This window comes from Scleropages formosus, chromosome 2 (assembly GCF_900964775.1).
Source record: "Scleropages formosus chromosome 2, fSclFor1.1, whole genome shotgun sequence".
Classification (NCBI taxonomy): Eukaryota; Metazoa; Chordata; class Actinopteri; order Osteoglossiformes; family Osteoglossidae; genus Scleropages; species Scleropages formosus.
The window spans coordinates 25602980-25622598 of NC_041807.1; the positions used below are offsets into that span (position 1 = coordinate 25602980).

Sequence of the window (19619 nt, forward strand, 5' to 3'; positions counted from 1 at the left end):
TTATTCTTCTCCTTACTCTCACTTTAAAGAATATGTTAATATGTACATTTTCATACCCCAATTTTCAGTAGTTTTCCCTGAGGTATACTTTGCTGTCTTTGCTATGGTGTAGAGTTTTTATTCCTTTTTTTTTTTTACTTTTCTCTATTGGTTTCTTTTTTCCTGTTCCTTCTGGAAAAGAAAGGGCCTTTGTGAAAACTGTCATAAATATATGCCATGTCGAATAACATCTGCTTAACTGATTGACTGTCAGCCCTGTTGTGGTTGCCCGCGCACGGATCGCTGAGACGGGGAGTCAAGGCAGCTGTAGTGAAATGCGTGCCGTTTGTGGGGAAAATGATACGTTTTTGGGCTGAACGCTGTTTATTTTCCTTGGTAAATGAGGTAGTTATGCCTCCTTCCTTTTCGGTCCCCCACCGCGTGCCCAGCTGTCTACGTAGCGAGCACTCCGACCGAGCCAAAAAAAAATCTGCAGTTGTATTTTGCCATCAAGCCTCCCTGGGGCTTCACTGGATTCTGTGGTTTTAGTATTTCTCCACACACACACACACACACATTCCGTTTGAGACCTAAAGTAGGAAAATCTTTCCTTCTCAGTTCTATGTGTAGTTTTTTTCTTAGTGTTATCGGGATCCCTAAAGAAATGCTTCCTTGTGGAAAAGCACAAGCCTTTTTTAATTTCACTTTTGGGTTAAGGAACGTGGGAACTCCTTTGGTCTCCTGGCAAAAACCTACTTTTTTTTAATGGCATTCTGTCCTGATGAATGACCTTGAGAGCGATCTCGCTAAATCCTAGTTATATAAGAGTCACACTTTATTTTTGGGATGCCGGGTCATACATCTTGTTTGATTTAAACTTTTCAGGGAGTAATCATAACTTGGGATGTGTGGTTCAGAGCTGGCTCCATTGGCACATACTAAAAAATCAAAACAAACTCCTACCCAGGAATAGGCGATGAAGACAGCTTGGCGCTTATCTGGAGACTCTTTGACGTCTTCTCTGCCGATTTGTGTTTGTGAACATCACATTTTGACTGACTCTGTTTTGACTGATACTTGAGATGTATTGTCCTGCTGGAAATGATAACCAACTGTCTTCTGAGGTTTGTACTGGTACTTTTTTCTATTTGGAATAGAATGACTTTGCCTTCTGTTTCTATTCCTGATTGTGTTTTTGTAAGGAGTGGCAGGGTAGTGGTTTGCATCGTGGTTAGAGCTCTTGCCTACCAATTGAAGGACCTGGGTTTGAATCCCTGCTCCTGCATGGATTCTTTTGAAATCATTTCGCGCTTTTGATGTTTCTAAATCTAAAGTAGCGTGTCTTTCAGAATTCCAAGATTTCGTCATTGTGATTGTTTGTTTTTCGTGACTGCTTGCAGAAGTTGATAGATCTAGTAATTACACAGAGGCTAACTGATGATTAGCGATGTATGAATGTGCAAAAACCCTACTCTGTATTTATCAATATTTTTTAATGAAAGTCCTCACTTCACAGTAGCTAGCTCTATGTCCAATTGAAAGAGTAAGGCCCCCCAGTGAGACCTCTGAGAAAAGCCACAGCCACACAAAAGGAACCCAGTAGCTAATCTTGAAGGAAATGTTCTCCTTCATCCCTGCCCCCAAGTGTAAGAGGTAATGACTACCTTGGTCCTTTGTCCCAGTGTGTCACATATGCCCAGTGGGAGAGGCAGGTGCTTAACCGGTATTATGCTGTTCACAGCAGCTGCTCTTGTGCCTGGGGGCTTGGAGACATGGTAAGGCTAATTGTGATAAGGGGCTCCCAGTGCGGAAGGCCTCGCAGGACACAGTCAAGGGCCCTGTGGGTGCAGGGGTGCTTCCTCGTGCCTGGCTCCAAGCCTGCCCACTGGGGACTGCTCTCCGTTGGCCTCGCCGCCCCCAAGGTGCAATCACTGCATAATGAACCTATTTTGTGGGTAGATTGCTCTCCCTGTGGACTGAAACCTGAATCTATGAGCGACTTTCAGGAGCTTGTTACTATTGTTATCTCACTATTTGCATGTTTGTTGCAAGTTTGCTTTTTGTTAGCTTGTGTGCTTGTTTTCTGGAAAAACACACCCCATTTTTTTTTTTTTTTCCCCCTAACTCCAGAGGCAGTATGTTGTGATTTTTAGATTCTCCTATGTTGAGTATTTATATATTTAGTCCTTTGACAAACTAGTAATTAAATTTACCGCAGTGGATAGTTGTGTGTGTATAGCCTAGAGATGAAATGATGGGTAACAAGGAGGATGAGCTTCTGGAGTCTAGAGTGAGAGTCAGGTAGAGTTAAGGTTGGATGTTGAAGAGCAGGGCTTTGGAGGGCACCTTCAGGTCTCTGATTGATTGGCTTTGTGTTGCAATGAATACAAACTGTTAGGCATATTCAACAGCATAACATGAGCACTAGAGAGATGAGCTATGGGTTCAAGGTGGTGCTCCCTGCACTTTTGCTGGGGTCTCATCACCCCTGGTTGGGTCACGTGAGCGAGGGTGTATGATTTGGAAGACCCAAAAAACTCTATGACCCCAGGTTACATTGCTGATGATGTGTCCAGGTGCATCGGAAGATGTTTCTTTTCCATACATAAACACATACCTACAGACAGTGATTTTTTTTTCACCAGCTTTTGATCAGACTGGATTTTATTTTGGAAAGATGGGACAGCCTTCTGTAGACAAATTATGTTTTTTTGAAAAGAAAGTTTGATTCATGGAAACCTCCAGGTACTTGTCCGAGACCTTTCCGTGCCATATCACAAGATGGCATATTGAATACGTATCTCCTCCTAGACCAAAAGAGTGCTTCGACATGTTAACACTGACGCTAGAAGCAGTTCTGAATTCCGTCGACCAAACTGAGCCCCAACGACAGCGAAGGAGGACTGATTTAAAAGTCTGATCAAAGATTCCTAAGCAGTGCAACAGCAGTGTGAAGCCACCGTCCGTCCAGGATTAAACTGCAGCGTGTGACTACAGCATCTTATGAACCATCTGCAGTGCTCCCCTGCAATGGTTTTATTGCTTTCTTGTAAAAACCTCCCCCTCCCTGCCTAAGCTAACGTGTAGTTCAGAATTTTGTCCATCAGGCCAGGCTTTTTAACTGATGAAATGAACAATTTAAGTACTTTAAATGCCACAGTAGAGCCTTTCTTTGTGTTTGAATGTGCAGTCTTTCAGTTTTAAATCTGTTGCAATAATTGCTGTGCTCTCTGCTGTCAGTGCTGATGCCTCTCTGCACAGGGGGAACAAGAGAAGCGGCGCTCTCTACAAGACGCAAGACAGGCGTGGGGGGTGTGCTTACCTGTTGCTGCCATTTTTTTTTTTTAAACTTCACTGCTGGATCTGACAGGGATGTAAAATACTTTCTCACAGTTTTCTCTGCCTCCCTACCATCCATGTTAATGCAGCTTCTTGTTACGTGGGACATCTCAGCGGAAAACCACAGCCAGCGTAAATTGTCAGTCGATCAAGAAATCGAAAATCGGTCTGACATGAATTGCCTCTTGTAGTGGAAATTGAGTTGGGTCCTAGCAAATTAATTTGATTTTATCAGATTTGATTGATGGTATGTAAATGTTTCTTTGATTGTATGTAAACATGTATATATAAAAATCTCATGGTTTTGGTATAATTAGGGAGTGATTACTAGTGAAATGTAGTGTTTCCACATTAGACGTGTTGATAGGTGTGAATCTGGCACCTCCAAAGCGAGTATTTGGAAAGTCGGTCTGTGAACCTTTGACGTCTTTGCGGTTTGAAACAAAAAAAAAAAAAAGGCAAAAAGGCTGCACCTGTGCTCCTGAATCCATCCTTGTAAACACAAGTGAGATAAAAGCACTTCTTGTGTCATAAATCGCTGACCGTATATAGTAAAGCCACATGAGCTTTGCAGCCTCGCTTCTTCTCGACACCTTTGTTTACATGCATAGCAGTCGGATGCGAAGTGTTGCCGGGGAGATGATCCCCGTGGGCAACTGTACATATACATTTGAAAAAAGTGTCTACAGCCCTGTTTTGGACGTGCGTGCCCTGTGCGGTAGATCGGTGTAAATAACGTGCCTGCCAGCCATTTTGTGAGTCAGCCGTACGTGGTTTCGTTTTGACAGCAAGTCGAGTATGTAATTTTGTTGTCGTCTTTTTTTAGGCACCCTTTTCCCTGGTAGCTTTCAACACACGCACCTTTCACAGTGGTAGTTCAGGTGCAGGCCCTGTGCTTTTAATGCCTCTCATAGTTTTAGGTTTTAACCATTTGGGACAGGATCCAGTGCTTTATTTTCACTCCTCTGTTTGGACGATTACCGCACTATATCGCATTGTGAATTCCCAGCAGTGAACTGATGTAAACGGTTACCTAATGTAATTATATATGTGAAGTCCAGCCTTGCCCTTAAGGTTTTTAAATATAAGAATTGTGGCAGAAGCTTGCACAAGCACAATGTCGGCAGCTCCTGTTGATAGTTTTTCGCTTATGACGCAGTAAGTCTTCAAGGCAACCTGGACATCAGTGGTATTTTAAAGCGGCGCAAACCCCACAGATCAAAATGACGAGCTGCTGTCGCTACCGTGCCTTCCTTGTCCCCCGTCTCCCAGTATGACGAAGAACGCGTCTTCTGCAAACGGACCGAGAAAGCCGGGCCTGTGCCGTTCCGGCCGTCCCGGGACCTCTCGGTGCGCTTCGCCGCACGCGCTCCACACCGACACTGACGCTATATAATTTATCACTGGACCGTCGGAAGGATTTCTCTCCGTTCACTGAAGAGTCTCGCGCAGTGGCCGGCGCGTACGAACACGAAAGCGCGCTCTCCCTTTTTTTCCCCCGAGTAACGTCGCTTCTACCAACAGCTTCCTTCTCTTCCAGAAACGTGTGAAGCCTCTGGAGTTTCCTGTTCAATTTGCCATGCGTCGCTTGGCCAAATCCACGTGCAAGAAACCCCCTCCCCTTTCCCCGTTTCACCCGTGGGTGTACGCATCAATACAGACGTCGCTATCAAAACTTGCTGATCGGACAGCTCGGCGAAGCATGGCTTTAGGTCGAAAAACAGAAGCGGCTATCAGTCACTATCGCAGGCCAGCCATTACTCTGTCGAGACGGCACAAAGGCAAGATACATTGTTGTTGTTTGAAAAAACTGTGTCGGCGGCCGGCATGACGGCGCAATCCATTACTGTCATTTAAACGAATGGCATACACATCTGCGAGCCATGTGGCTTTGCAACGGTACTTAATTCCAGCGATAAATTATATTAAGGAAACACCTTATTTGTTTTTTTTTTTTTTTTTTTTTTTTAACCGAATGGAACTAAGATTAGCTGAGATTACAATGAACAGCAGCAGTTTTTTTTAAGCACTTAGGGCACATTTGTGGCAAGAGAGATCCGTTTGGATCAGTCCCCCCAAACTAGCAGGCACATGAAAAGGGGGGAGCTCCATATTCCTGCAGATGGGAGGAAATCACAGCTCTGCCTCAGAATGGATCTCATTAGTGCGGATCTGCACAAGGGGGCTTTGTGGATGCCACTGGCATGTGGGGGAGATTCGGCACAGTTTCCCTTGGTTAACCAGAATGCTTGTGGTTGGACGTGTGTGTGCGCGCCTGCGTGGGGGGTGTCACTCCAAAGTGCACATGAACTGTTGGGGGGGACTCAACCAATCGCCGTGCTGCAAAGACACCAAAACCCACCTCCCCTTCTCACAAGAGATGAACAGTGAATAAGGAGGGTTCTGTTTTCACTAATTGCCAGAAAGCAATCCTGGAGCTGCTTTAGATGTTATTGTTGTGGCCTAAATGACACTAAACAGAGAGGGTCTGTCCGCTGTGCCAGCAGTGTCCACAGTGCACTCTTTGTGCTGGTTGACCAGCAGCTGCCATTGTTTTTGCCCCCCCCCCCCCCCCCCCCCCCCCCACACTGCCCAGGCAGGCTGACGGACGGAATGAGGGATAAGATGTGCACAGGGTGCTGGCGATGGGAACGAATTATAGAAGGAACGCCCTGGCCCTCCATATTACACATGTGATTAAAAACATGGAGAGTTGCATAACGCAGATCTATTTCCACCTCACCCAGTGCTACAAGTGGTATAGTGGAGAGAATAGTAACCCGGTGAAAAACAGGAGAAAGGAACATGAAAGGATCTCTGTTCGGTGTGTGTGTGTGTGTGTGTGTGTGTGTGCGTGCTCTATGAATATACTGAATACACCTAGTCATGAGAACGGAAGAACGTGTATGTGGTCATGCCTTTACATGAGTAACAGCATGCAGAGAACCTGGTTCCTTCATTTCATCTATTCTTCAAGCTGCCTCTTACCAGGCAGAAACCCAGTGAATGCTTCTAGTATAAAAAACTAGGATTGGTGTTGCGCTAGTTCAATATCTGCTCATTGTTAGCTTGTTTGGTTCTTGATACTGGACCAGATATTAATATTAACCATTATTTGGCTGATGCTGTCATCAGGGGCAACTTACAATAGAAGCTGCACTGTACTAAGGTACTTAATTTACTCATTTATAGAGCGGGGTTGTGTTTGCCGGAGTAGTATAGCTACAGCAAGAGGAGGGATTCAAACCCGGGCCCTTAGATTGCAAGGTGACACTTCCGACAACCACACTACACCGTTGCTTGCTTCAAGTCGTAAACTCTCTTGACGGTTTGTGAGCTTGCAGTGAATGAGTTTCAGACAGAAGGGTAGATGCATATTCTCTTAGCCATCAGTAGTCTTCTCCACAGTGTTTTGTGAGGTATAGTTTGCGAGATAGTATTCGATTCATCTGAAGGAAATTTTCTGTCAGCAACATTTCTAACATGAGTTCAAAGGGTTTTCGCTTTGTTTCTCATGTGTTTTGCTGGTGAGAGGCAACATTGAGAGCAAAAGGGTGAGATGCTAAGCTCTCCAGGGGAACCTGAAGTAGAACGCCTGCTGCAGGTCCAGCAAGGGAACCAAGAGGTTACTCAGTACATAGGTCTGGGAAGGCAAGCTGAGCTTGGGGGGTTCTACTAGTCCAGCCTGCCCCACCATTGAACTCATGACTTTATGGGCCAGGACATGGTACTTGAGATTTGCTTCTGATATACTTGTCTGCTAATGGAGGCTGGGACTGCTCTCACTTAGTTTGATGACCATGAGGAGGTTCTCCATGAACTGGGGAGAAGCACCCTCAGCATCATCTCTAAGACACTGAAGAAAAGGTACACAAAGCACACTGCTGAAAATACAATGTTCATAAAGCACCTTTTCCCAAATAAATGGCCATTCTAACCCAAGACTAACCCTAATCTACTCCAACGATGAACCTCGGTGCAGCAAGTGGTAGTGAACAAACTAGGTTTGCTTGAGACTTTCATGTCTGCACTTAATGTCTCCTCTTAATGTAATGCATAAATTGTACTTTTGCTGAGATGTACGTCGCTTTGGACAGAAGCGTCTAAGTGAATAAATGTAAATGTAAGACGGCCTGCAATGTACAACGTGACACAAACTACTGAAAGTGGTGTATAGTCTCTGATAAAATATAGGATTAAATTAAATGACCCAGGTGCTGCAGATATCAGCAGACATGTGTCTAGCACTTTTCTTTTTCCACCTTTGGTTTAGTTGCTGTCACAGTGAGTCTTGCTGACTTTTAATCTGGTTTATTAGTGTGTGTCAGCTGCAGTTTTAGTTTCTGACTGAAAGAAGCCTTTTCCCATAATTCCATGCCAGTTGAATGAACTCAGTTCTTTGAAATGCCCAATTGCTGCAGCCTTTATTATTTTGTCTGATGTGTCCCTGACTGTTCAAGTGATCTTTTTCATAACGAAACAAGCCCAAGACATCAATCTCGGTTTCATTTCTGTCTGCAATTTGTTTGTCTTATGGTTCTAAAGATCAATTTAATAATAACTGGGACACTTTCCCACACCTCAAGTGCCACTCCGTTAATGGTGTTGTATTTCAACTAAGAGATTAGTGAAAGCCAGCTTAATTATGGCTGTAAGATGAATGTTCACAATGGCCTGGAGCAGCTCTGGTAGTCACGGCACTTGAATTTGAGCAGTTGGAGAATTCTGGGGGGGCGGAAAGCGCCGGAAAGCAGCCTAGCACAGAGGCTTCCACGGCCAAACGCCAGTTGTGGAAGGTGGGGCACCAGTGCTCCTTTGAATTCCTGCCAAGAGCACACCACTTGAGAGCACATTTCAAGTGTTCTGTGTTCTCAGAATTGAATTTACCACTTTCATTGCCATAAATGAATGAAAAAGAAAAAATTAAAGGGCTGCAGTGTAGGCTGCCTCCTTGTTTATGTGGAGCTGGGGGCGGTGGTCTCCCAGTACCTAGTGGTGGCTTTGAGTTTCACCAGCAGATGTCTGTGGTTTCTTTTCCACCTTCATATCTGTAATTTTTCTTCAAGCTGTTACGTTTTAATAAAGTAATAAACCTAATAATAACCTGTTCAACAATAATTGACCATTTCAGTTAAAAAAAGGGGAGTCTATAATTAAATGGAGCAGGGGATATATTGTACACGCATGAAAAATCATTTAGCTTTGTGCAAACAGCCAGATTATTATTTCTCACTCACCCAAAGGGATCAATTATAAAACTTGGTGGGCATTAGTATGTCGCAGTGTGGTGTGCCCCGTACTCCCCTCGGAGAGCAGATTGTTCTCCAGGTACTAATTGTCCTCCCGTGTATTTTTTTCTGTGAAGTACGTTTTCCATTTTGTCCTGGGGTCTTTGCTGGTTCATTTTGGGGAAGGGCTCCACAAGGAAGGGCGTATATATCAGGCAAACAGGTAGCAAGTACTTTGAAGGTAATGGCAGGCCTCCGGAGAGGTTCTTAACCTCAGTTGCTTCAAATGCATACATCTGTTCTGCGCTGAATAACGTGCACTGCTTTCCCTCCATTCTGGTACAGTTTTGTGTTTAGCTACTCTGTACTTCGTGTTTTTTCCCTCGCCCGCAGTTTTGGATTTAAATTGCTCCAAATGAGAGAAAAGGAAAAACGGTGGAAATTGGTAAAATGACTCTTTGTGTTGTGCAAAGTGCTCAGTTGTTTGAAGGGTCTCCCTGTAATTTGAGGCTTGCGCCTTTCGTGGTGTAGGACGATGGTAATTATTCCGAGGCTGATGATTGGTTCTCCTCAAAGTTTGGGTGGGTGACACGGATGATTTAACGAGGAGCACCAGCTTTCTCCTCCTGGATCCTTGCTCTCTACAGTCATGGCCTTGTGCTGTCAGGGTTAGCCCTGTACTCTTACTCCTGTCAAACTGCCCTCCGTCTCAGGCTCTGATGGTATCGACAGCAAGACTGCTCGGTAAAGGAAATTAATTTCCTCTCTCCTGGTCAAAAGGCCACCGCCCACAGAGGAATCCACTGACTTGGTGATCCGGTCCACTTGGAGCACTTTTCGGCCACCGCACCTGAGCTCAGTGTGGTGTCAGACCTGGTGTTTGTCAGGATGAGTTGTTCTTCCACCACGGATCAAACACTCAGGCCCTTGTATATTTTGTAAGTGAACCCCAGGTTCTGCAAAGAAAAACAGAATACATTATGTAAAGCAGAGATAAGGCTGCGCAACATCTTTGTCTAATGTATTCTTTCAGAGTTTCCTTAGAATTATATAAACAATGACAGCGGCCCAACAGCTTTCGTCATATGGTTTGGTGGTCGTTTCAGAGCTCTGATATTGAGATAATATCCCCCGTCCTTCATAGACCGTAGGTGCGTGTCTGAGTTTCTTTATAATTTTGAGGCTTTGCAGTAGTTTGGAATTTATTAAGCTACAGTTATTTTGTGATTATTGTTAGCTTGCCGGTGGAGTACATTATGTTTATGCATTTGAATTCCCATCAGTGTTGAAAAAGGAAAGTCCATTATGAGGACACATAAACAGCATTTTAACATTGGACATAACAATTGCTACATTTAAATTTTTTATGTACCTCGTGTTACTTTAGCTGTCATCCAGTTTAGCTAGAATTTTTTTTTTAAAACAAAGAGTCAGTAGGTCCTAAGAACAACACTGTTGGGTAAACATCAGCACAACCTCACCACAATGTCAGTATCAGCGTTTCCGCCACGGTAAACCAGTATTAGGGAGGTGAGTCCAGTAACGCATAGCTTAAAAATGCAAATAACATAATACAGTAGGGAACTGGAATTGAGTCAGTGATCTGATATGTCTGTCTGCCTGAATGTATGTGCTGTAATACGTTGTTAAAATTGACGAAGTTGTAAACGGTTTTGATTTTTTTTTTACTCTGTGGGAGTACAGAGCTATGCAAATTATTAAAGAACACAGCACAGGCCTTCAGACATATCTTCGTTGCAGATGCATTAAAACGTACCCAGATATTCTTTAATGCAACAAAGGGCTTTGATCGTAGCCCATGTCGTCATATGTTTGCGTGCCAGTTTTTTCGTAGTCGGCTGGTGACAATTGAATAGGTGTCCTTAACAGGGAGTTTGCGCTGCGGTTCCTGGCCTCGCTGCAGCAGTGATTCAGCTCTGCGGGGCAATCGGGTGGAGACGGAGCGTATCCTACAGAGATCATCAGCTCCACATAGGATGGAAGGTAGAGAGATGAGATGCAGGTGTAGTGCATGCAAGAGAGAACATCCACTCACTCGTAAAGACCAACACCTGTGCGCAGTGCCTTGATCCAGGGTACGGTGCAACAGATCCTGCAGTGTTCCCCCGCTCAGTGGCTGCATTGTGTTTTGTTTAAGGGTTAGGCAGCCGGCAGCGTGCCGGACCCAGACGTGTTCTCTTTGCGATGCCGTTTGAGTCTCAGGGCGACCGATGCTTCAGAACACTTCAGCAAGATACTTCACCTGAATTGTCCAGTGAAAATCTCTGCCGATTAAATCGGTAAAATTACACGGTGCTCATAAAAAAAACTGTCAGCTAGGGCAAAAAGTAATAATGTGAAATTTTTTATATGTATTTAAAAAGAGGTGACACAGAGCAAGAGTGGGGGGGGGGGGGGGGGGTGTGTGTTAATTACCTGCCTTTACTGCTGTGTGAGCTTTCTGAGGTCAGTTCCCAGCTTGCTTGTTGGCACAATGCATTCATTTTGTAATTGGATAGAGGCGATAGTGATGAATAGACCCACAGACCTTAACCACACACCCATCTCTCTCGTTCCTCCCATTCACATGAAATAAAAGTTGATTAACGAAATTGGATTTGGGGTGTTTGTGCTGCCAAAGACACTCGATGGTGGTGGTGTCTTCTGCAGGCAGCTGTGAGAAGCTGTGTGCGGAAGTCGTGTTCCTATTCATGCTACCCCCCCGTGTGGAAAAACAGCGTGCTACTATTTCTGCCAGTATTTTCCTGACGGGAGGCGAGCTACCGCTATTACTTTGTCTCGCATTTCTCGGCTTACTCGTGGACATTCTTGGATGGCGGCTACGTGCTCCATGACATGTCGAACCCCGAGCAGGAAGTGGAGGTCCATGATGTGAGTCCACGGGGGGACCGTGTGGGTCAAGGCCTTGCTGATGATGAGTCATAGTGGAGTGTGTTTTTTGACCTTCCGATCAGTGTTTTCCCATCATCGTGTATGGCGTCCAGCTTGTTCCGTGCACCGAGGGGCACGCTGGCATCTTCGTGCTGCACATTTCAATTCTTTTATCAGACACCAACGGAGCTGATAGAAGCCCAAAGAGAAGGAATGGGAGCTGTGATAGGCAGTCGTAGACAGCAGGTAGCAGTGTTTGAAAGACCAAGGTTTAAAAACTCCCCTCCCACTGTAGCGTGCTTCGGCAGGATACCTATCCTGAATTGCTTCGGAAACAGTTACCCGGCTCTGTCCGTAGAGGAATCGCTGCAAGCAGCTTTGTGCTCAAGCCTACTATAGCAACGCGCCTCGGACAAAGGTGCCAGTTATGAGTCCACGTAATAGACGACCTTCTTAGTTGTCTGCTTGCATTTGCCTCCATAAACAAGTTGGAATTGTCATTTAGTGCAACCTGTTGGTACTGGTTCCAGTGATGTTTCTCCTGGTTCTGGAAACCTGGTTGAGGCTGGTGTCCCCCCTTGCCCATATCACTTGTATCTATATCTTGACTACCCAAGTCTGTCTCTGTTCCTAAGCAGGCCTGGAAAGGTCACCGAGTGGGTGATAGGGTAAGTGACAGTGTCACTCATAACCCACACTTGATGCACCACATGAGTCAGTCCTTGAGTCGTTCTGTTCAGTTACATTAAGTAAATGTGATTTCATTAGTGGTAATCCAGCTGTACATCTCCGTTAATGAATGTGCAAGATTGCAGAAAGTGCTAGAATGTCAGACCTCGTAAGTAACTCTGGGTTTGAGGTGTCCTGTAATTAAATACTCTGCATGATGTGCAGCGAAGCTGTCGCATTGTATGATGTTCTTCTCCTGTAAAAATATGGGGGAGTTTAGCGTCTCCCAGCAGCCTTTCATTTCACCGGGGGTCACACCACAGCTGTTACTTGTCCCTTGCTTTGCGGTCAGCTGTTGTGTTCTGTTGAGCTGGGCTTCTCTTTCTCCCCAAAGATGCTCTCAGCATTAGCCAGTGTCAGGATGAAATGCAAAAGTTACTAGTGATCTCTTTAGGCCCCACCTACTGAGTGCTGGTTTCCTTTCTTCCCCAGGTCTATTCTGATTGTTTTCCTGCTTGCCTCTATGCTCATTGTGTATTCATCCCATTTAATGACTGTGTGGCTGTTCCTACTTTTGTTTCCACGCTTGAGTCTGTAATCGTTCCTCAGCGGTGTCTTGCTGAGTGAGCAGCGCCACCGTGCCGTGAGGTTCTCTCTTACTCTGTCCCACTGCTTCCCCTGCTTGGGGCTTTCAGATCAAGCCGAACATAAGTTCCCCCTCTCCTTCATAACTGCTGAATCCCTTTCAACATTCAAGTGTCTCAAAAGGTATATTTCTCAGACTCATTTCTCTCTTCATCTGCAAACTGCTCAATAACCTTACATTATATCATCTGTCACAATCACCTTCGTGTTTCCCGTCCATTCTGTTTTCAGCGACTCATGTGACATGCGCTGGCAGAAACGGCGATAATGGACAAACTGCCTGCACTTTACCAATCACGTTCGTCTCTGTAACTCTTCATCTGTCGTCGAATGCATATCTGTTTGCTATAATTTGGGCATCATTTTGGTGGAGAGTCTGCTAAATTAACAAATATAACATCCTAATCTGTTATGATCCAAATGGGACTTTTTGCCCCCTGCTTTACCTGTCTTGTCCGTTGCTCTTTTTCTGCTCTGCGCTCCAGTGCTGCAGTCGTAGGAGGTGTGGTATGGAGCCGAACATGTGCCTGATTAGACCCCGAGGCCCATTTGCACTGAGGCACTGAGCACTTGGTAATAACTAACACAGCGTACTGAAAAACAGATGCTGTGGGCACTCAGCCTGCCAGCCCGAAACATCCGCAGTCCATAGCCACTGCTAAAACATCTCATAAAACCAATTTGATGTGGGACTCAGAGAGTTTGCTAATGCTTTTTCTTCTCTTATTCAGTTATGAATTGTAAATTGGTCCTTTCTCTTGACAGTTTTCTCTGGGAACTCGTGTTTTTTTTTTTTTTTTTTTTTTTTTTGTGTGTGGTTTCAGTCCAAAGTAAATAGTAGAAAAACACACCGTTGCAGATGCCTCACTCTTATTTGACAAATCAAGGTATCCCTGCACTTTGTGGTAAGGTATAATGAGCACGCGGATGGTGGCGCGTTCAGTCCGCGGCCACACCTCCGTGCGATGTGAATCTGCGATATGGTGGCGTGACCTACATTTCCTCAACCTGACTGGATTCTTTCAGCAGCCTCATCAGTATTCCAGTCATTTACTTTGGAAAAACCACGCAGATACACTTGGAACCTGAAGCGAATGCAATTGATTTGTGTTGCTTTACCATCTGGGTACAAAGGCACGTTGCTATACAATGAGCGGAGTGTGTGTCGACATCTGTCGGTGTTCCTCTAGTCATTAAAGTGTTTCCTTTCGTGAGGTCTTTCCTCTGGAGAGAGGCACTGTGTGAGCCCAACGCAGCCGTCAACACCTCGCTCATGAAATGTGAAACGTGGCATGTCTGCAGGGCTGGATGACGGGCACGGTGGGTTAGATTAACACCGCACAGCAGTTTGTGTGTTCCCTAGAAGCTGTGCAGGTCCACCTAGGCTTGAGATTGGCGGTGACTGTTAGACCTTCCTGGCTCTTTCCTAGGAGGAGGACACACTGGACCATGCAGAATTTATACTGCTCCTGCAGGAGGCTGCGGTGACCTTGTGAAGGCAGCAGATTAAGAATCTGGAAGCCCAGACAAGGTCCTCTGTTCTCCCGTTACCTTCGCCCTTCCAAGATGAAGTGATGCCTAACTCACCCGATGGCTGAACACAAGGATGTGGAAGGGCACACCTTGTAGTGTGGTGGTTAGAGCTGCTGCCTTTGGATCCCAAGGTTGCAGGTTTGAATTTCACCTCCAACTGTAATACTCTCGGGCAAGGTACTTAACCTAAATTGCTTCGGTAAAATTACCCAGGATGGGTGAATAATCTTAGGTATCTTAACATTGCAAGTTGCTTTGGGGAAAAGTATCAGTAAAATGAGTAAATGTGGGTGACACTGTAATTCAGCCATCAGTGGAACTGGAGGGTGGAAAAGTCTGAAGGAGGCCAAACCACAGAGGGGCTCTTGTCTGAGACCACTGGACCACTTTTCAAGTGAGTTGTTTCTTTCAGGTCTACAGGGAGGTGTTTGTAGGCACTGATTCGGCAGCTGTGGTAAATCATCATTCTGTCCGCTTCGAAGTGTATGGATGTCTTGTGTCCATCGCTCTCTGGGCAACAGGGCAGTCATCATCCATGGCAAGAATGATGAGTGTGCACTGATTTTGTATCATTACTGTTTCATTTGCATTTCTTCCTTGGCATTTACAGGCAGAGCAGCAGAATTTTACAGTGTGCTGTAAACTCACCGTGGCCTGAGCGGCTGGCGCTGAGTTAGTCATGCGAAACGTACCGAATGCTTTGATAGATTACTCATGACTGCCCAAAGGGGGGAAACAAGACTTCCGGCGTGTTCCAGAAGATGAGGCTGCATTGGGGCTCGACTGGCGAAGGCGCTCATCCTCAATCCTACTGCTCAGCATGCTGTTTAGGGTCTGATCTAGACTCCAGACAGACAACGGGGGGTCAGATGGGGGGATTAACTGGCATGTTCTGTTGAAGAGTGGAGTCTTAAGTGAGCCTGAGAATTGGAGCTGTGTGACACCGCTCAAAATGATGATGGTCAGAGTGATTAAGGGCACAGAGGGAGAGGGACAGCGAACAGAGGGAGGCTGTCTGGTCACATATGACATGTAACAGTTTCCAATGTCTCTCTCTCCTTCTCTTTCAGGTGCTGGCGAGTCGGGGAAGAGCACTATCGTGAAGCAGATGAAGTGAGTCATCTCGCCCTTTTTAACGTCCTGAGCCTACCATTTTATTGCTGCCTGTGGAACTACAGCTCCAGCTCGCAAATGAGCATCAGTTATCCTCAAGTCACTGAGATTTTTTTTCCCCCCCTGGTTAATGCCACTCTTGGGAATAAATAAGTGAGGACCGTTGAGATTTTTTCCTACGATACCATTTAGTCACCTACCTGTCTGCTGGCCTTCACCCCGGTTAGTGGCTCTAGGGGAGCCCGAGTTCAGGCGCGTCCAGCCAGCGCGTGCCACACTGCGGGGCCTGTCCACTCTGACCAGCAGCTGCAAATGCCTCTATCTGCTCTCTGCAGCTGTGGAATGTCTCTCTGGCAGGACACACCAGCTCATTCTTTTTTTCAACTTCAAAAGAGCTCTCTCTATTTGGAGCGAAGCTCGATGCTCGTTTATTATCTCTAAATATAGTATGCAGTGCAAGTGATGGTGTAAGGACTGATCCGTCATTGACACAGTTCTGCAACTTGCTTTGAATGAAAGCTGCCATTAAGTAATTTTAAATAATGTAGGTTAATGGTAAGGAACTTCTTTTTATATTTATTTTCCATCCCCTTGCTTAGAGGACATTTAACAACTGGAAATCAGACTTTTAATAACGGTTCAGCAGTATAAATTCAGTAGCAGCAAAGTCCCGGTGATGCTCTGTGACTGAAGGCCATTAAAGCATGTTTTCATTGCTACGATATGAAATGATATAACAGTTTAGGCAAATGCTTAAAAAGGGCATTTCAGTCCCAGCCTACAGCCTGTTTCCTGATACATAAATAGGGATGTTAGTATGCGGGGAAACTTGCCAGTGGTCACAGCAGAAACCTCCTTAAACTGGATTTGAGTAGATTAGCTGAATAATTTCCTGACACTTCTTGACTTACTGCAGAACATGCATGTGAGCTCCAGGTCACTTGTCGGGTTATGCGGGTCTTCAGTCCGCATTCCGTGACCCCGCCTGCCTTCCTTGCATTCCAGTCAGTTTCAGATCAGAATGTCCCACGCATCCGGTGGCCGCATTTCTGCAGAAAGTTCCGACAAACAGCGTTAGGGGGCGCGCTGCATGGGGCAGCTTCCTCCTCCGTGTTCGGAGAAGCGTGATCTCAAACATCCAGGCCCGCTTGCCCTCGGGGACCCTGTGCGCACTCGCGTTTTGGCTGGTGCGCTTGCCGGAACCGCTCTGCCACTATCTGCTCTGTTTGTCAGTACTGGGACTGCTCTTGACAGCTTGTGCACTGTTGTCAGGTCCCACCAGCTCCCCGTACACAGTGTCAACCTTTGGACACACTTGACTGCTCTTAAGAGGACAGAGAGAGAAATGGGCTGCCAGAAGTGGCTGATAAGAAGGAAAGATTGTGCACTTACTGCTTCGCGCACCACGCGCTAGACCTTTTTACAAGAATTATTCTTCGAAGCATTCTTGGACACGTGATACTAAAGGTTTTTTAAAAGAGGGCTGGATTAAATTAAAATAGTTTGATAGATTGACAAGGGATGTGGTTCTAAATGAGTTGCATATTTTGCAGACTATGGTGTTCCAAAATTTTTTTTGGTGCCTAAGTCCTTCAGGGCTCCCCATGTTGACCGGCCCAGTGTCCCGTGGCTGTGAGGGACCACAGTGATTTGGATCGGAAGCTACAGAGTGCTGAAGCTGTCAACGTGGCCCCAACCTTTGTTCACCCTCTTCTTTTTCTCACCCTCTTCTTTTTGTGCAGCAATGTTGGGATGAGCTGTCTTTTCTCATGTGCTGTTTCAACATGTTACCAGTTGCACAAAGGGCAGCCATTATTTGATGGAGACAAAGTGTAAAAATGTAAATTGTGAAAATAGATAGCATAGCATAAAAAAATGGCGATGGTGTCTGAGGTATGAGTTTTGGCCACCCATAGTCAAAGCTGTGACTTTAGTCAGTTTATTGGGAACTTTGAGAAATTCAGGTGACTCTGTGTGTATGTGTCTGTCTCTCCTTCCACAGGATCATCCATGAAGATGGCTACTCAGAAGATGAGTGCAAACAGTATAGAGCTGTGGTGTACAGTAACACCATCCAGTCCATCATGGCCATCATCAAGGCCATGGGTAACCTGAAGATCGACTACAGTGACTCTGCCAGAGCGGTACGTCCTGTTGGACCCTGGTCCTCATTCACCCCTAGAGCTTTCTCGATCAGGAACAGGAAAACCAACCAACAGAAAGCATCTGACTGGCATAAATGTAGCGACATATGGAGGGAAAATGCTAAATTTGCCAGATTCAGGTTTCGAATACCTTACAGACACATGGTGGGTGCATAACCCTGTTTGAAAGCATTAAATTTCCTTTTTAATTACTTTTAATAACTTTTCATTAGTATTTTTGTAGGGATTAGAAGATATCCCTTTAAAACCTTTATCCTTTTGTAATAGATGACCCAAAAATGAGCATGTAACTTTATTATCCATTTGATCAGCAACTTTCAGGCTTTCCAAAACTTAATTAATTGGCCCAAAGCTGCTCTTCCTCCTTGACCTAGTTTCTTGCTGCTGCTTTCACATGAAAACAGACGGGCTTAACTTGGCGTACCACGCTTGGCCTCTTCTCTTTTGGGGCAGCCCTGTTGGCGCCGGGTGCAATAAGCACTCCGTCTGACAGGGAACCGAAAGATAGATGCACCTAGTCCAGTCAATTCCCTCCTTGGGCTAGGTAAGCATCACCGTGGCGATGTGTAGCGACTCCAGAGGGGAGGAAGTGGCCCTCATAAAGTGGACCAAAAAGATGGGCGGTTGCTTTTCCATAGCAATACCGACGCCTTACCGTGTTGAGTTAGCTGTCTTGCTAGGTGTGGCCGTGACATGGCTTGTCGCAAGGGATCGAGTGGGGCCTCACTGCTCAACAGGCCTTTGTTCAGACCTGCTTCTTTTATTTGCTTCTTTTTTTTTTTTTTTTTTTTTTTTTTTGCATAATTCTGTTCCTATCTTAGCTGTTATAACTTATCGACAGTGGCGTAAGAGTTGTTGAACAACACATGCCGTCATTCATAGAACACAGAGAATGGCCAACTTTGACTGCTCATTTGAATAAGTTTTCAGGTAAGACCAAATCTGCTGTTGCCGTCCCCAGTCATCTTGGGCGTAGAGGCCCGATGGTGACTTCCCGAAATGCAGCACTACAGGCTGAAGGGCTCAGTAGACAGGCCTTTGCCTCTTTGATGAAGAATTTGTTGACAGTCCCATAGTGCACTGCAGGAAACTTCATTAAGAGGCTGGAACACAACTGGCACGTTCCATCCAGACATCAGTCAGCATCCCTAAAAAAAAAAAACATTAGATGTTTCAAAGCAGCCGTGCAGCTGATTTCCTTCATTCCCTTGCATTAGTGCCTCTCCATTCTACTGGTTGAAAGGGGTTGTGATTTGGATTGTTTGCTGAAAATGGAAAGGGCCTCTGTGAGCATGCCAGTACAGAGGAGCATATCTCATTTTAAAGCACAAACAGCGATAATACGAAGCAGTGCTGACAGGAGGTACACTTCTCGCACACGATTAATGGAATTAATTTATTCTTGTGCTGCCAGTAAGACGGGTTTCTCACGGAGATTTGTTCGGCAGAACCTTGAATTGGTGCCCAGCCTGAACGAGAGGCCGGGCCGCTTTGCTGCCGACGAGATTGAATGTTAACGGTGTATTGCAGCTATAAAGCGTCTTTGAAGTTTGTCAATGTTTTCAGATTCCTCGGTTGCTCACATACTCATAAGCAGCATACCCTTTGGGTCAGAACCCTTGGACGAGGTGTGTTTTGGCACACTTTGAGTGCACATTTCCAGGGAGCTGTGGCGCTAAGCGTAGCCTTTAAATCGCATTTGCAGGAGCCCACGGCCAAACGCAGCCTGCCGTGTGGCTCAGGGCTTCGTGGTGTGCTGCAGCCCACTCTTCTGCTTTGCTGACCCAGCCCATCTGGTTACAGGCACAACAGGAGTTTTCGTGTTTCTGCTCTGGCTCCTTGACTCATTGTGCCAATACAGCAGCTTTACGTGGCCTGGAGCTCTCAAGTCGTTAAGTCGCTTCATCTTTAATTCTCCTCATATATTCCATCCATCCATCCATACATTTTCGGTAACCACTGGTCTGGGTCCTGTTCTATCAGGATAGGATGTGAGATGGGGTACATGCACGCATTCGCTCACACATACAGACACTGCAGGCAATTTAAAGTTTTC

The 19619-nt window shown here is 45.6% G+C and overlaps 1 protein-coding gene across 1 annotated transcript in view; it reads left to right on the forward strand.

Annotated features, from left to right (window-relative positions):
- gnai2b (guanine nucleotide binding protein (G protein), alpha inhibiting activity polypeptide 2b) overlaps positions 1-19619 on the forward strand; it is a 69251-nt gene that overhangs the window by 34456 nt on the left and 15176 nt on the right. The window contains exons 2-3 of the mRNA XM_018756666.2: positions 15356-15398; positions 17401-17542. Of these exons, the coding sequence (XP_018612182.1) occupies positions 15356-15398; positions 17401-17542 (185 nt within the window). The remainder of the gene's footprint in view (positions 1-15355; positions 15399-17400; positions 17543-19619) is intronic.